Source organism: Apostichopus japonicus, chromosome 16, assembly GCF_037975245.1.
Source record: "Apostichopus japonicus isolate 1M-3 chromosome 16, ASM3797524v1, whole genome shotgun sequence".
Taxonomy (NCBI): Eukaryota; Metazoa; Echinodermata; class Holothuroidea; order Aspidochirotida; family Stichopodidae; genus Apostichopus; species Apostichopus japonicus.
Genome location: NC_092576.1, coordinates 8043738 through 8060920, shown reverse-complemented (window position 1 = coordinate 8060920; position 17183 = coordinate 8043738). Strand labels below are relative to the sequence as shown.

The 17183-nt window shown below is 35.1% G+C and overlaps 3 protein-coding genes across 6 annotated transcripts in view; 1 reads left to right on the top strand and 2 right to left on the bottom strand.

The window, feature by feature from the left end:
- LOC139983494 (uncharacterized) overlaps positions 1–3708 on the bottom strand; it is a 31519-nt gene extending 27811 nt beyond the window's left edge. Inside the window, exons 1-2 of one of the 2 annotated variants that reach the window (XM_071997060.1) lie at positions 3481–3708; positions 469–547 (exon numbers count right to left, since the gene is read on the bottom strand). In XM_071997060.1, coding sequence (XP_071853161.1) covers positions 469–523 — 55 coding nt within the window. In that variant the 5' untranslated portion in view covers positions 524–547; positions 3481–3708. The remainder of the gene's footprint in view (positions 1–468; positions 548–3480) is intronic. The other variant, XM_071997061.1, reaches the window with a different exon arrangement.
- A 1757-nt stretch (positions 3709–5465) lies between these two features.
- On the top strand, positions 5466–9387 carry LOC139983503 (uncharacterized). Its single transcript, XM_071997089.1, has 2 exons — positions 5466–5659; positions 5985–9387. Exons 1-2 carry the CDS (start codon positions 5642–5644, stop codon positions 6786–6788), a joined length of 822 nt encoding a protein of 273 aa, XP_071853190.1. The 5' UTR covers positions 5466–5641; the 3' UTR covers positions 6789–9387.
- Positions 9388–10778: 1391 nt separating this feature from the next.
- On the bottom strand, positions 10779–15944 carry LOC139983498 (uncharacterized). Of its 3 annotated transcripts, none has more exons than XM_071997078.1 (5): positions 15850–15943; positions 15014–15165; positions 14005–14275; positions 13359–13454; positions 10779–13022 (listed from the first exon to the last, which is right to left on the bottom strand). In XM_071997078.1, the coding sequence occupies exons 3-5, from the start codon at positions 14051–14053 to the stop codon at positions 11554–11556; spliced, it is 1614 nt and encodes a 537-aa protein (XP_071853179.1). In that variant the 5' UTR covers positions 14054–14275; positions 15014–15165; positions 15850–15943; the 3' UTR covers positions 10779–11553. The 3 variants fall into 3 exon arrangements, with proteins under 3 accessions (XP_071853179.1, XP_071853178.1, XP_071853180.1); XM_071997077.1 differs by having other exon boundaries at positions 15063–15165; XM_071997079.1 differs by lacking the exon at positions 13359–13454 and having other exon boundaries at positions 15063–15165; positions 15850–15944.
- Positions 15945–17183: the final 1239 nt, after the last annotated feature.

Here is a 17183-nt window from a genome sequence, read left to right as displayed (position 1 = left end):
TTTATTCCTTCTTTAGTAAACCTACACATCAACATGTAATAAGAGCAACTGAAAGGGATGCGTGTATATAAATTCACAAACTTCTTTATTAGTATATAGCCGGTAATATCTTGTACCGGTCCAAACTAAAGAGTTAATTAATGAAATTTAAACGGCTCATCTATTTTCTGAGAAACAGATTGCATTGAGGCTTACGAAATTCGATTTGAAGCAAAAGTTGACGTAAAAAACATATTTTTACCTTCAACCAATAAAAAGTAAAAACAATGTTGCAATAATACATACTTGCCTTAACTGAAATGATAACGAAACAAAAATCATGGTGACCTCAACCACCAAGATTTAGGGCAGATAATACATGTGTCACCAAGATTTAAAATGTAGATAAAACCTATTAAACTCTATTAGATCGAGGCTAAATAAACGATAACTATTAAAAAAAACAAAGAACTTGACTCTTTGTCCTACCGTGTAGAATGAATATAGTGACGATTATCCATAGATGTTTTAAGACCTGCATCATGGACGATTGAAGAAAGTTGTTACCCTGCAGAACATGAGTGAAAGAACCAAAAGCATTAAAACTTGGACTTAATTATTGTTCGATAAAGAGACCGTGATTTCGAGCGATTAACAATTACGCTTGACTCACAACATCTACAAAATGAGTAGGTTCGAAATTGCAGGTTAACTACCCTGATGTATTCCCTCCTGGTTGCTTATCTAAAGTTCAAACAGATCTAATCGCAAGCAACCTTGAGGTTTAAAGAACCATCTATTTCAATTTATGCATTAAAAAGTAATATATATATATATATATATATATATATATATATATATATATATATATATATATATATATATATATATATATATATATATATATATATATATATATATATATAAATATATATATATATATGGTTACATACAGCATGTTATTTCTCGAGACAACGTTAATAATAATAATAACAATAATATAATTTGGAAAACTATTACACAGACTATTATCTGACGGCTGCCTACTTGATAGTGTCTCCCTTACTCTGGTCCAATGTGGAAGAATTGTTATCTAGGTCGGCTTGGAATATAATGATGCTGACTAAGTTAGCATTTCCTGCATGTTATGATATCATTATACACAGCAATGAAAGATAAGCATCGTCTCGAAAATGTTTTATCTCATATCCTAATTCTACCCAAGTTGGTTGTCAAATCATCCCTTTTTTCGTAACCTTTGTAGTTATGCAGGCGGATGGGTGTGTGTGTGTGTGTATGTATATGTGGGCGTGCATGTAACCCATGATTGTATTTCGTTTAAGGGTATATTACTTTACTTTCTAAGCATTATTATAGAATATTAAAATATATGTTAGCATAAAGCTTAATATATTTAGCGTAATAATATATTTATTTCCACGTCGTGCAAAGTCAGTGGTACGTAATTGGTACACTCAATATAAGATTAACTGAATACGTTATTGGTGATTACCTAGCAAACGGCCTTGAAGACCGATTGTCCTTTTCTTGGAACATTTAGCTAACAAAAGGTTTAAATTTGGTAAAAAGTTATTGTTTATTTAATTGGTACACTCAATTTCAGATTAAATGAAATAAGAAGTTGGTAATTACCTAGCATACGGTCTTCAGTTCCAATTTTTTTATCTTGATTTGTAGGGTTACTAACATGGAAGCATGATTGTATGAACTTTTAAATGAGAGGCAAGTTAGGTATATTATATAATACTATACTTTCTAAGCATTGTTAATGTTGGCTTGTTGGGGGAGAGACAGAGACAACATAGGGTAAAATATTAATTATTGTAATTTTTCCTTATATTTATTTGATTGTAAATTTTCTGTACCAATGCTATTCTCTTGTTATATGTCATATAAATATATAAATAATGTTGTGAAAAAACAAATAAAATGAAATAAATGAATGAAATGTTGGCTTGTTGGGAGAGACAGAGACAACATAGGTTATAATAATATATTTGTTAAGCATTATCATAGGATACTTAAAGACACAATTCGTACCAATGTAACAACTGGTAGTAATTAATACGAGTTTCGGTTGAGTGTAAAACTCTTCAGAGTGCACATTTGAGCAGTAGATTGGAAGTTGACTGTTTGATGTTATACAATAAATCATTGTAGTTAGATAAACCCATTCATTGTCGTCGGGGCCACTACTTAATGTCTCCGGGGAAAAAATCGAAAGAAATACGGAATTTGTGATATTGTGCTAAAGAAATCTTGAATATAAATTACAACTTAAAATACATCAATTACAATTTTCAATATTACACACTTGGTCTGAAGGACTTTCTCAGAGGGTACCAAGACTATTTTGGCATCTGATAAATTTACCCTATCGGCGAATACCTTAAATTGAATGTTATTAATATAATCTTGTAAAGACTGTTCGAGTACTTTTCAAGTATGGAGCGTTTGCTAAGTACTACTAAACTTTTAACTGCACAACTCAATGGACTGTATAAGGAATTTGGAATAAATTTTATGTTCCGTATATATAACATTTGACATAATGGGTACCACACGCTTACGGTTTAAGTTGAGGTCAGGGTTCATTTGATGTCCATGAAACAGAACAATATGTTAATCAGAGAATGAAATCGAAACCTGTATTTATTTACAGTACTCATCATGTTGTTCCTTGTTAGACTAGCGTTATATGGTAGCCTCATTTAACAGACTAAACTAAGTCTATGTCCAAAATTAAAGTCCTTAGAGTATTAAATTTCAACTTGGTACAAAGAGTGAGTATCAAGATATGATAATTTAGACTTTAGATACAAAAACTGAGTGTTATCTAATCTTGGTTCAAGATATTGAGCTTAAAATGTGATCTCTAGACTGCTCCTTAACGGCTAAATAAGGATGTCGTTGACTTCTCAGTGCTGTGAAGAAAACTTAATACAAATGCATGGTTATGTACATTCCAATACCTCAATCAAAACGTGATCTTCTAAGTCATTTAAGGCAGTGATTAATTACAGAGCACAATTGACACAATCCAACACCCAATGTTCTTCGCATATACTTGTAATATTCTGCAAACATCTTATGTAAGGCTACAACAGTGTTCTCTTTTCCTATTGAGTTTTATGTTACATGTGAAGGACTGCCGCTATAGTTCATGTGTTAGACTAAGTGTCGTAGCTTCTTCAATTGTGAAAAGCTTCTGATTAAAGGGTCCATTCTTAGGAAACCTTAAAGTTATATAGGAAATTAGAAATACATCAAGGAGAAATATGTTTTATAGTCTGTTACATACCATTTGACGATTTGCAGTTTATTCATACTTGTATTATTCCTGGGACGATTGAAATGCATTCAATTGATATACTTTTTTTCCCTGTTTAGTGGGAACAAATTTTGATTTTCACATTGAGAAGTTGCAATTTATTGTCTGACTTATCGGTACTTTTTGATTATTAACAGAAACATACGTACCTGTTAAAGAGATATCTTTGTTAACCCGATAAGAAATCAATGAAGTCCATATAGTAGTTATTAGTTACTGTAATCATATGTAGTTCATTGGTCAGAGGGAAGAGAAATTCCAACCGAAGGTTTGCACCATACAGAATTCCGAAATGATCATTTAAAACCACGTTACATCAAGCTGAGATGTTTCTCCTTTTCTATGGATTAAGGGAAACCCCTTATATAAACTAATTCAATTTCATTTCGTCCTATATAAACACTGCTCATATATCAATTTCCTTTTACGCTAATACATAACAGTTGAAAATGCAGTGTAAGCTATTGATCGTAGGCTCACAAGGCAAAATGAAAATGAAACTCATGGGCGCTAATACATAACAGTTGAAAATGCAGTGAAAGCTTTTGATCGTAGGCTCACAAGGCAAAGTGAAAATGAAACTCATGGGCGTGGTATCATTTTGCAAACGTTGAATATGTACATCTTTATGGGACTGTTACCTACGTTATATGATGCAGACAATTCATATTGCTATGCCTTATTGAATACTTAAGTGTAAAGTTTGAAATCGAATTACTATTTTGCTAGCAATCTTGCACATTGAGGGCGTTGTGATCAAGTGGTTAAGGCAGTAGACTTGTGATCTAAGGATTAAAAGTTCTAGCCCTTGTCAGATTATTGTGTTGTGTCGTTGGGCAAGGCACTTTATCTCCATTGCCTCTCTTCACCCAGGTGTATAAATGGGGACTTGCGAGGTGATTTGTAAATATAGTTGCGTGCGCCGGTTTGTGGCTGCACCCTATGGGAAGTCCCCTAGGGGACACGTGGCTTTGGTGCACTGTGGTGCCCCAGGAGAGATTGTTTGAACTGCGCACACTTTGGTGTGTAGGTGTGAAAAGTTACCGATGACCAGGGTTAAGTATAAGCGAATAGAACTTTCGGATTATGCACTATATAAATAACGGGGTAATAATAATAAAATTAATATATATATTTTAAGAAAACATTATCTTCTTTCATGTTCATCCACAGCCTGCAGAAAGAATCGGAAGTGAAACTTATAAACAGCCCAGACTCAATATGCTTTACCTGATAATCAACTAATGACTCAACAAACAGGTTGCACTTATGCACACATTTCCATCCTTGTTTTTACTAATAATACTTAATCCTTACTAATAATCATTGTTTTAACTTGTGATCCTTGTGTTTACTAATGATCCATGTTATAACTAAGGATCCTTGGTTTCACTAGTTATCCTTGCTTGTAACAATGATACTTGTTTCTACTAATGATCTTTGCTTTCACTTAATAATCCATGCTATGAAACGGCTGTCTCTTCATCATAAAAACTAATGACTGTTGATACAGTCACTGCCCGAATGTTTTACTTGAGAAAAACTAAGGCGGCCTTGTATGGTATGAAATATCTAAAAAGAAACAAGCGGGGCGACATGTGATTTTTGTTAATCATATTGAGGGTTCTTGACAGAACCGGTTTTGACTAAGTCTTGCGATTATTTTCAACCACAGAATTTCCAAATTGGGCCACTGAAGTACAAATGCTTGATGACCCCGCTGATTTAGAAGATGAAATATTCCAGGAACATCGTGTTATGGGCACATATGAAGGGGAGATCCTTGACATTGATACTTCAGAACAAGTCAAATACACGGAAGATGATATGGAAGATACCAATACGAAAGAAGTCGAAGACGATTCAACGGAGAATTTGCAACCACAACAATGTCTGCAAAATGTGTTAGATGGTAACGTTGCAGGAGATATTCAGGATCCTGCATTGCGTGCCATTATAGAGGACATGAAGTTAAGGGTAGGTTACGACCTTCCCTCATTGACCTAGGTCAGCTCATGAAGTATCCAGTTGGAAAGCGCTGCCACCAAATAGGATATAAAACTAATGTTCTTGAAATTGTTATTAGCATGCATTCAGAAAATGAATAAGATGATTTGGACATGACATATGCTAGTAACTTAAAAAACAAGCTGCTGATGTGTCTCTTATCAACGCCTTTCCTGTGTCCTATCAACAGGGGTTGCTGCAGCACATTGTTTTTCTATTTCACACACTTTTTGTAAAATTTCTACTTCAGAACTGAAATTTGATGATGTCATGTTGGAACGTATTCGTTAAGAACTATTTATAATGAGGAATAAATTGGAGGTAAACTTTATAATCATTTCTCAAAAAACATGCCATTGTAAACATTTAATAACATTTTGTAGTAAATATCATTTCTTCTACTTTTTCCTTCAATCATCAAGGTTCTAAGCACTATACCCCAATTTCATTACATTCGTACTGCTGAAGGTGTTAGTTGAACAGTAATATTTTTGTATCAAAATGAACATTGGTAACACGACATTAACTATTTTAGCCAGTGATTTTTTTTCTATTCACCATAGTATTACAGACTACAGTCATCGTTAGTTTGCAGCAACATCTATTGAAGTAATAACGTCTGCTTTTGTTTCTGTTTTGATTACAGTTTCTCGTTGCGGAAGATTTATACTCTAAGTGGTTTAGTAAAGGCGAGTCTGAACCAATATCCCTGTTGTTGAATAGCACCAACGTGCTTAAGTCTTCTATAGAGAATGGTATCAAGTTATTAACACCATTCATTTCTGTTAAAAGGATAACAACTAAGCTACAAAAGAAGCTGACAAATGCAGAAGACGTAAAGAGATATCTTATTTCGATTCGTCAATTTTCGAGAGATCTTCCAGTTAACAGGGATGCCATGCTTTATAATGAAAATGATGTAATAAAATTTTGGTCTGATATAATTCAATATCTAGGCTTGCATCAAGAACCGGCTATGTCTGATAATGATATCGTTGAGCATAGTACAGTAAACCAAAGGTCTCGCTTCCTTGAGTTGCTCATTCAATGTTATCAATTAGTAAAAGATGAAGGCTCTATCGAGAAAGTTCGTAAAGTGGCGAACGGCATCGATGTAGCAGATGACACTGTCAAGGGAGTGAATGGGTTCAAGATGTTGGTAAACTTTATCTTTGATATGGAAGAGTTTCCTAGATTTGACCAGCCTTTAATGCGTGAAGAAATAGTCGATGGTACCATGTTGGCCGATGGAGCAAATGAAGACAAAGGAAGGTCGAATGAGGACTTTTACACGGATGAAGATGACATCAACGAGGTCAATACCGATGATCTGAATGTAGCAACAGATGGCGATGAGGTGAAAGATATTGATACAGCAAGGCTGGAAGATGAACTGGCAACAAAAGAGGAATTAGCTGTGGATACTCAAGAAGAAGGAAACGACCTTTAAACCACTCTGGAAACAATCCTGATATTTAATTTGAATGCGTGATGACAGAGACCAGGGAAAATGAAGTCTCTAGCTTGTAAATATCATTTCTGTACTAGAACAAGGAAGTGATATCGTAAAAACCTTACTTCCGATACAATTGAAATGAGAACAAAGCTATCAAAGCAAAAAACGTTGGAAAGAGTGAAGGACTATCACAATTTCCTTTTGTTTGCTTTTGTGAAAGATTCTGAGATGTTCATAGCTTAAAACAATAGACGGACGTGATACTAAAAATCGAAAATAGGATCGAAAAACTATGGATAAGTAAGAACAAATATAAGTTCGTTCTATCGTTATCACGTTTGAATATAAATCGAGAATGAAAATTGGATTATTCCCTTCAAAGCTTTCTTCAACATTGTTTCAAAACGTGTACCTTTTATATTGCTCTGCATGGTTACAAATTGTTTTAAAAGTTGCAAAATAAAGCACATTGCATCTTAGAACCCTCAATTTATTAATTTAATGTTTCAAAGAGATGGAAACCCATGCTTCTTAGACCCTGCCAGGTATTAGTATGTTAACATCCCGTAACTTAAACATGGTGGTTGCACCGCTAGACTCTACATGGGTGTCAACAGAAGAAAACAAAGTGAAAAGCACGTCAAAGCCTTTGCTGACCTTTCAAATTGACGCCATTATTCACGCATTTTCATTTTCCACGAAGTGTGTATATTATTTATTTGTTTGGACAATTCTAACTCAGCAGTCGGGCCTTATGTAGCATCAATGCAGAATATCAGGTTTCCTGTAACTAATGTCTTAAATTCAGAATGGTACAATAACATCAGTATAGCATTTCAAATTTTCATCACGATTTATTAACAGTAATTTTGTTGCCTAGAGTCATCAATACTGTTCTAAGAGAGATGTATTGCCGTGACAAAGCTTCGTTGTCACACACAATAAGTTGTCGATCATTATAGCTTATGATAAGCAGTTTCTCTTTCTAATTGTTTTATTTCAAAACAAAACTAATGGCAGGGATTTCCCCCCTTTTTTTTTTTAATGCAGGGTGAATAGGTTAAACACGAATTATTGTAAACTAAAGCTTGTATCGAAATTAAACATGCAAAACATGTTTTTCAATATGGCGGCAATGTTTCCAGTGCGTGCAATTGTCACTGTGACGATCAGTGTTCAACATGAAATATTCAAACATAATTTTTACTCTTCTGTTAATCCAAAAGGTATTGGCTTATATATTTTTAATGTAAAATCTAACACCTAATACCATAGTTAGATTTTGTACTGTTATCTACCAATCTCATAGTAACCGGCTGCATTTTCCACCCTAACTCTTTTAAAATGAATTAAGCACTTTACCTAGCCTAGCCAAGCCTAGGCGATAATAGAAAGGTTTCCATAGGCCCTCAACCTATGTACAAACATGAGGTATTTCCCATAGCAAAACTTGAGGGCTACTTCACTTTCATATTGTGTGTTTATTGTTTATGTCGTATTACATAGCTCAAGTTGTTCAATATAGTATAACTCGCTAAACGCGACATATGCAAGTTTGTTTCACATATTTGTTTATTACGATACGGTTTATTTCATGTCGTGTTTGCCGCATATTCCTACCATGAAAATCTATACCACATCATAAGTTTCATAAGAATAAGGAAGGTTCGAAGTACACTTGTCTAGACAATAAGTCAATATCACATGGAACAACAAAATATTCAGCAGTATAAAGAAGAATTATCTATTAATTTAAACAACGCTTTGATGTTAATTATACAAAAAATCTTTCACGTGACATTTAATTAGAATGTCAATTTAGTTATTTGAAATAGAAAGGAAGAACATTCTTAGCCAACTTTTTATTCATTTTAATATGGTTAACTCTGATATGTAAAAGTGTTCAAGCGATAAGACTTTATAATCGAAAATAATATTTACATAAACATCGATTAACATTTATAAAGCTATTGAAGGTTGTCTTTGCTTGCTGCAATCTTAAGCAATGGATCATGAGCGATCAAGCTAATATAACGATATTCTCATTTCAAAATCTGTTTCAATAATTATCTCCTTGTGTACCATGTCCCACCCATATCATTGACCCCTGGGGGAAAATATTTACACATTGTAATTACTTAAAATCTTTTCATTTTTGTCAATAGGGACCCTAGTATTGACAGATAGGTATTGAAATGAGGTTTTAATTTTTTTAATTTTTTTTATAATTAAGCTAATTAGATATGTAAATATGCAAATGAGGTTATGATACAAACAATGTACTTTGTTTGCCCATTTGAAATTATTTTGATGAAATTTGCTGGACTTTTGATAGTTTGATGAGTTCAAGACATGTTATTTCATAAGTAAAATATAATTTGATGTTTGAATGTGAGGAATATGACTGATTTTCCCCCCTCCAAACAAACAAATGTATTCTGTAATACAATGGTAGCCACGCGTAACGGTAAGTCTATATATACCAATTGCGCTACATACACAATACATAGTGTGCAACTATGCGGCTTACCGTATCAGAATTTCAGAATTTCATCGTCAGAATCTTCTTCTCCAACGGCTGGATGGTCAAATTGCCCATAAAAAGAAGGTCCAACGCCTCTTAGAAGTATTTAGCCATGATAATATGTGCTAAATAGTTACCGTTTCAATTACGTGAGTGATTGCATTGACCCTAACGACGCGACGCATATCAACTGTGGCTGACTGAAATTCTATACCGTAGAAATGCTCGAGTTGAATTGCTATGGATTTCTCACAAAGTGGAGGCGCTATTGCTAAATTTTTTCTATGTAGCCCAGCGTTTCAGTGTGGCGCTTCTGGAGAGCTAACAATCTACTCTGTAGGGTGAGGCATTCTGGAGAAATACTTCCGGAATATGTTCCGTGTTTTGGCCCTAATTTAGACCGAAAAAATGTAATTTTTGACATATTTTCTCCAAATATAGAGCCATCCCTCTACATATGCCTGTGAGGCTCCTGATTTGATTCCTTGTATGTCTTAGCTAGTTGTATGAGATAGGGGCAGTTGACTTGAAAGTTTTCACTGTTCTCAATAATTTTTTGAAAAAAAAGGTCAAAAAGGTCAAAACGACCGGTTTTTTGAATGTAAACAAATCTTTGAAGACAAAAAAAAAAAAAAAAGACCATGTGACCCCCTCGGAAAAATTTTGTTTATTGATGCAGGCTGTCTTATGTGCAAAATAAAGCTATGGGAAGCTCTCTAGTGTATTCCTATCTCGAATAATGATTCTCTAAAAACAAGGTTTTTCAATGGTCCACATTTGGACCATCAGAATTGAGGGAGTTCTGACTTCCCTGTGCTTCGTCGGCCTATTTCACTTCCATGATTCATATTAAGTACACACCTTTAGTACACGTCGTTTTCTGGAAACAGAAATAGAAATATTTGTGTCTAATCTAAATTCATGGTTAAAGAAAATGTTATAGCAAGTGTTATTTGGCGGTGATCATTGACGAGCAATTTTTTTTTCATGCAATGCAGACTAGTGAGATGATTTATTTAATATTTACGGTTTATAAGGAATCGGCATACATCTTAGACAAGTATAACAAAAATTAATACTGAAGGGGTGGGTGGGGGGTTGAGGGCTGACAATGTGCCTAGTCACATTAAGGGTTTATTAATGCTTGTGATTTCGCAATTTTATTGCATACAGCTAAATAATTCATATACAGCTGGGCTTTAAGCATTGGAAATGTTCATTGGCTTCCATACCTCTATGAGCCAGAATGCAAGATTAATTTTTAAATAGAGGATACAAAAGTTTTTCATTTGGTCAGGTAAAACGTCGGTGGTTTTAATGTATTCGTAATACTACAGACAAAATGATTATAAAACGTGTATAAATACCGATCACTGACATATTTGCACAAGTAGTATTTGAATTCCGGAAGCAAATTAAAGTAAATGTCACACGAATAGAAATGAGAATTAGGGTCAACCTCGGGAAAAGCTTAAGTGTATTTTTATTCAACATCTCTGCAATAGACTCGCAACACAAAATGCACAATAGCAAATAGTTTTGTCACCATTTTCTTAGTAGTGGCCGTGTAAATCTTTTACATTTGTATACACACGACACAATTCCATCGCATAAGTAGACTTATTTTAAAACGTCTTCAAAATGTTGTCATGATAGGCACTGGAAGTATTCCATGTGCCTTCTCAGTGGTTATGGCCTACAAATCCCGTGTCAGTCTTTATGATTAAATGAAGTCAATGTCCTTTAATTGATCCGGAGTGAGCCCTATAACACGTAACGATAGGTAGATAGCACACAAGGAAAACCAGGACCCCTTTTAATACATTTTGAGTGGTGGGTGGGTGGAGGGTGTCATTTCTCAAAAAGGGACCAACATGACCATAGCACGTCGGCATAGGCAGAATAATAACCTACTGTGAATATTTTAAGCACAATAAAAACCTTAACAAAAACAGTGTTCATACAATTCAGAAACGTATTAACCTTCTGCCCAAACAATGCACAGCCATGGTGTATTAAAGTTTGGCCGTAGTTTGGTATGCTTTAGGATTTGGGATTAGCCAATGTGGAGCACAATAGACTAGCAATGATGATTTTTTCGCAATCTTTTAACAAACCGGCATGGCTAAAGAGTTTTACTGGGTAGAGGCAAGTGATCTAACTGGGGGTGTGAATGGGACTGGGAACAACGGCCCGTTTTTACGTTAGAAAAGACCCTGCACTTTGTGGCAACATTCAAAATTTAAATATAGCAGTGGAGGTATTTACTAGGCTTACTACAACATTTCTTTCACTGTTAGTAATGCTAACTGGTACATCCAAAATGCTGGTTACGACACCTCGATATACCTCCTCCATTCGATCTTCTTTTGGTTTGTACATCATTACCAACCAAGACCCTTTGGTTTCTGTGCTCATCCAGATAACCAACCATCTTGCTCCCATCCAAAAGACAGAAACAGGCTTCAGTAACGTTGGACCGGCAGGAGGGCTTAATGTACCACAACGTTTAATTATGCCATCGTTTGTGAACATTATGACTTCATTTGATCCCTGAATAACTATTGCAAACATCGTTTCATTGTAAGTGATAGAGTTTAGACTCCTATGTGTTGCGGAAATCAACGGGGAAATATTGATCTCAGCGAAGGCTCCTTTATGAACCAAATTACACCGATGAAGGACATTGCATCCGCTGAGTGATATTATAAACTCACTACGGTAATGGTTGGTATTGTGGTGGGCGTATATAGAAGTAATCCAAGAACCTGGTACAACAGCATTGATTTCAACGAGCTCCACATGCTTGACACCCTCGTACAGACCTTCCCTAGACGGGATAAAATCAACAAAATAAGCCGTTCCTCCAGCAGCAAACAACAATCTGAAATGATTATCATGATACATTGCTCGATTAGACAAAACAATTGGAGATATGTGATCGTTAATTTGATACGGATGTTTCCAATATTCCTTTTTCGAATCATTGGGATCAAAGCAGGTAAATAGAACACCTTTAACTTGAGACCGTTGATCAAGTAGATGAACACATTGATTTTTCTTGACCATGACACCGCCGACAAGTTTACCGTTAGTGACTTTGCAGAAGGTGCCATCATTTTCAACTTTCGTGGAAGAAAAATCAATTTGTTTATCTTCAAGAGATAGCATTCTACCAAAACTAGCAGAGACACCGCTAATATTTTCTAAGGTATCATTAACTTTTTGCAGCTTGTCTAGATCCTCGAATTCCCTGTTCATATTGGCTATTTTCTGTTCCTCTAAAGTTGTGTATTCATCCTTGATCTTCTTCATCTTTCTTGAAAACGCATCTGATTCTGTAATACCCTGTTCATGAACAGCTTGCAGCAAACTTTTCCGATTGTTTTCGATTTTCTTTATAGCTTCTTCGGCAGTGGACTCTATTTCCTCCCGTATTAAATCTCGCACGTTGTCTTGTAGTTGTTTTTGTTCCTTGTACATGTTAGTAACGCTGTCTCGTTGCTGAACAAATGATTGCCATGCATCGTCTACGTGGCCTTGTTGTGTCTTCAAAATTTTGGGAATATTCTCCAGCGGGATGACGTCACATGGTTGAGCTTTGTGATCGTTAAGTGCACATTCTACACATGTTACAACCGCACATTTCACGCAGCATTTGTCCATTTCATATTTTGGATGTTTTTGGCATCTTTTGACTGGATCTGTTAGTAATAAGCAAATTGTGTCAATAGTTTAAGAAGGAATAGAGCATTATTTAATTTGATAATTGCGTGAAGGAGTTTTAGAAACGTTCTGTATATGTCAAATACTTCCTTCCTTTCCTTTTTATTTAGCTTTTATCTCTAGAACCATGTTATATTTAGTTTCCAGCTCGTTCGAATGTATCTTATAACGTTTGCTAACAGTAACTACTTCACAAATGTTATGTTTATATATATTGTTTAAAAGATATTATTTCCCTGTTAATTAAAGTATTCCAAATTATACATCCATTATCGTAAACCTACTAGAATAAAATAATGACTTTCTGTAGTTACCTGCTGGAATATCTGGAGAATCAATCGGATCACTTGAGACGTCCCTGTGGCTATCCGAGACATCTTTAGAGGCATGTGGAGCATGATTGTTGTCATCTGAAGACAAGAAAAAATATTTGGTAGTTTTTCATCGATCACGAGGATGAATACTTTGCATTGAATAAGAATTTAGAAATTAAATCAGTTTATCAGATAATATCTTAGGGTTAAAATTACACAAGGGGTGTTATCCCTAAGCCATCTTGGAAGGGTTGTTAAAATTTACACCATATGTGCTAGTTTTAATCCTTTATTTGTTTTAGTAACTGTTTAAGATGTACGTTTTTGTAATTTTTTTTTTCTCGGTCATCAAAACTCGAAGTAGAAACTCTAAACAACCGAAACATCAGGATTTTGATTTAGGTGTTTGTTTGTATTGAAGTTTTAATTATTTCATGATGACCTTATACACAGTGATGAAAAGATAACACTAACGCGGGGGATAATCTTTTTCTAGTATCACAATAAATACATTATTTATCAATAATTTTCATTAAGCTCTTTGATTCTTAAAGATAACTCAAGAATACACTTTTGGAAATGTTGATTCATTAAAGTATTGCTCGTAAACCTGCCATTTTAGCATCAGAATATATATATGAATTACCTGATAAATAAGTCTTCTTGTAATCAAGCAGCTTTCCATGAGCCACCATATTCTGACCATCCGCTAGTAATTTAAGAAACTTATCAACATTGTCACAAGTAACAAATCCAACCTCCCCAACGTGTCGACAAGTTGTACGCCACGTTTTATTTTTGAACGATCACTGCGAGGGATACCCAATTTGAAGGTCATCTTCTGGATCTCGTCTTCAGTCAGTTCTTGAGCCACGTCAACTAACACAAACCGATAGTCTTCCTTTTGCTTTGTCATCCTTATCATTATGACGATAAATGTAAATCAAATAATACGAACTTATTGTGTGAATATGAGCAAACATATTTTACTTATAAGGCATAACAAACAAGAGTTACTGTGCAAATGTATTGGTATTATAGTATCAGTATGGCTTCTCAGTACAATTAGTACACAGAACACAAAATGCATGTTGATAAAAACTGAACTTCAAATGTCATACTAGGATGTATTATCTTATTCCAGCTCTAGAGCTATGAGCTATACAAGTACAGGTGGAAAATTTACAATACCGTTGATGGGCGGCATTTCTGACCCATAAAGCAAAGTATAAAGTACAGCATCATTATGAAAAGTGTACTTATCCAGACGCACAGCGACTTGCGCAAAATGTCAACGTTGAAAGGTGACATTCATAATATAGCATGTCTTATTAATTGTTAGTTCTCAATAAGCACTTTGTCATTAAGCTTTTACCTGACAAAGTTCTTCTCTTCAACCTACAAAGCAGTTGCCAAATGCACGAAAAATTAAATCCCCTCCAAATCGTGTTACGTGAAGACTAAGTTCAGTGAAATTTGACATCTGTGCGTACGTTAAGTACATGGTAATAATATGTAACATTTGCTAAGAATGTAATACGTTCAATGCATGCAACACCTATCATGTTAGTTAGGCCTAGGCCTCGAGGCCATAACGAGTATGTTAGTTGTTAACGTAGTAGTCTAGACAAAGTCTAAACCAGCTTTGGCATTACGTTGTATGAGGTCTATATCCTACGTGGAGTGGCTGTTGAATATCAATACCATGCACAGAGAATGTTTTGAGTCATATTTAGTAAATATGTTGCCCCGGTCAGGCTGATTCCGGGTCGGTCCTTCTCGTTAGGCCCCAGGGCCTATGCTTTATCTGTTTTGGGGGAAATAGGGGTACAGAGGAATAAAACAGTGTTTTTAGTGTTAACCAACATGGCTGCTACGGCACAGATGTATTAAGATCAACATCAAACTGTATAAGGTGATAGTAAACTGGTACTTAACATAAGTCATTTAAGTTAGTTAAAAAAGGGAAACACTCCTTCTAGATATATGGGATATCCCAACATGCCCCCACCAATTACATGACTTGTGACACTACAAATGCCAACACAGGAATCAGTATCCCTTTCAAGACTTGATGGTCAACAATGGTTGATAATGATGCATGTCATAATAATTCACCATGAGTTTTGTGACCAATTAAACTGATTCTATGAGTTTAAAACAATAATGGCTGTCTCGTAAATCTGAATCATATTACAACAGCTTAAAACCATTAGCTATTGTCCATGATAAATCCTGTCCACTAACGAATACACAGTACCAATAATATGGTCAAAATCTATACCTATAGTCTATGTATAAACAACATATCGCAAAACCCCGTCCTATGCGAAATCTCCATATGTAAGGGCCAGAACACGAACGTAAATAAAACAACTGCCGAAAAGGATTGAGTTCGTGTCCACTCCTTAATGATATGACCACATAGATACCTTATTTTGACCTATGTAAAATTTACCTTCTTACAAAGTGATTCCTAACAAAATCATACCTGTGTCGGGGGAAAAAGGGGGTACAGAGGAAGAAAACAGTGTTTTTAGTGGTAACCAACATGGCTGCTTCGGCACAAATGGGAGTCAACCAATTATGAAAAATCCCATGAACCCTCAGTTCAGACATGAATACGGTGGCGTCAGTTAACAATAACGGTTTGTGCCCCCTACACATAATCTACTGAGGTATGCCATTTTCTGCTCCTGCATATGTTCATCAAGGATTTTTCAACCTACTTACTGTAGTTAAATGTCTGTTGTTTTGTAAATGTTTTAAGAAAGTTGATGTGCTAAGTTAACATCAGTCACATATATAGACTACGAATAGGTGTGATATCAAAGGTCTCCATGTAGTAAGATGAGGTCACAGCACGTACCAAACCAAACAACTCTGACAGCAGAAAGAGATATCCTGATGCTTCCATGGGAGATCTACTGAAGTAACTACAGGAACCAGTGCTTGCATGTCCCCAACACTCCTCACATCTCTTCACCAATATCTTCTCCGTTCTTCTTCAGGAAACGGGCCGAGAAGCAGCAGGAGAACAACTTTTTTGATATGTTATAAATCATGATCTGTTTTTGTGGATTGCACATTAATGAGAATGAATAGAAGTACACGTGGTACAACAATTGGTCAATTGAGGAAATGTTGCACTCAATGTTACCTTAAGTAAAAATGTAGATTTATTTTATTTTAAATGTTAGAAGTCCTAAATTTGGATCAAAGAAGTTACTTTGGTGTGTAGAAATTGTTGGTTTCACGCTGATTTTTACGCATAATCTAGTATTTCAATCCAAAAGTACCACAAAATGCACATATGCTTCTATACATATCTTCTGAGCATGTGTGTTTAGTTTTTCCTTCCAAATAAAAAGTGCCAAAAGCAGTGGGACAACATTTTTATTAATATGCTATCAATCAGGATCTGGTTTCTTTGGCTTGATTGTTTAAGAGCATGGACGGAAGTACATGTGGTAGCAAAGCAGGGTCAATTGATGATAAGTTTAGTTCCCTCTAGAGCTCCCATCAGCAGCTTTCAAAACTTTGGTTACTACTGAGTCAAGAGGTTTGTGACGAAAACTTACGACTCTCATAGCAAAAAAATCTGCACAGTCATTAAAAATGTCAGGAAATAACGCAATCTGGTTAGTTCTCGTTTTATATTCCAAAAAGGAAGGCAAGCATAATTCCTATTTTGTGGCGACTCTGTAAATAATTTCGACGTTTCGAAGAAGAGTCGCGACAAGGCCCAATGCCAATATATCAGAGCTTTATAGGGTCAGGTCAAGAAACTTACTATTGTTGTATTTAAACATTGATACAAACTGG

Bases quoted from the DNA above. Each gene is read 5' to 3' on its own strand.
- LOC139983498 (XM_071997078.1), bottom strand. From the start codon at position 14,053: ATGGTGGCTCATGGAAAGCTGCTTGATTACAAGAAGACTTATTTATCA. The intron at 13,455-14,004 runs GTAATTCATATA...TCTTGTCTTCAG, and splicing joins CAAGAAGACTTATTTATCAG to ATGACAACAATCATGCTCCA. The intron at 13,023-13,358 runs GTAACTACAGAA...TATTACTAACAG, and splicing joins TTCTCCAGATATTCCAGCAG to ATCCAGTCAAAAGATGCCAA.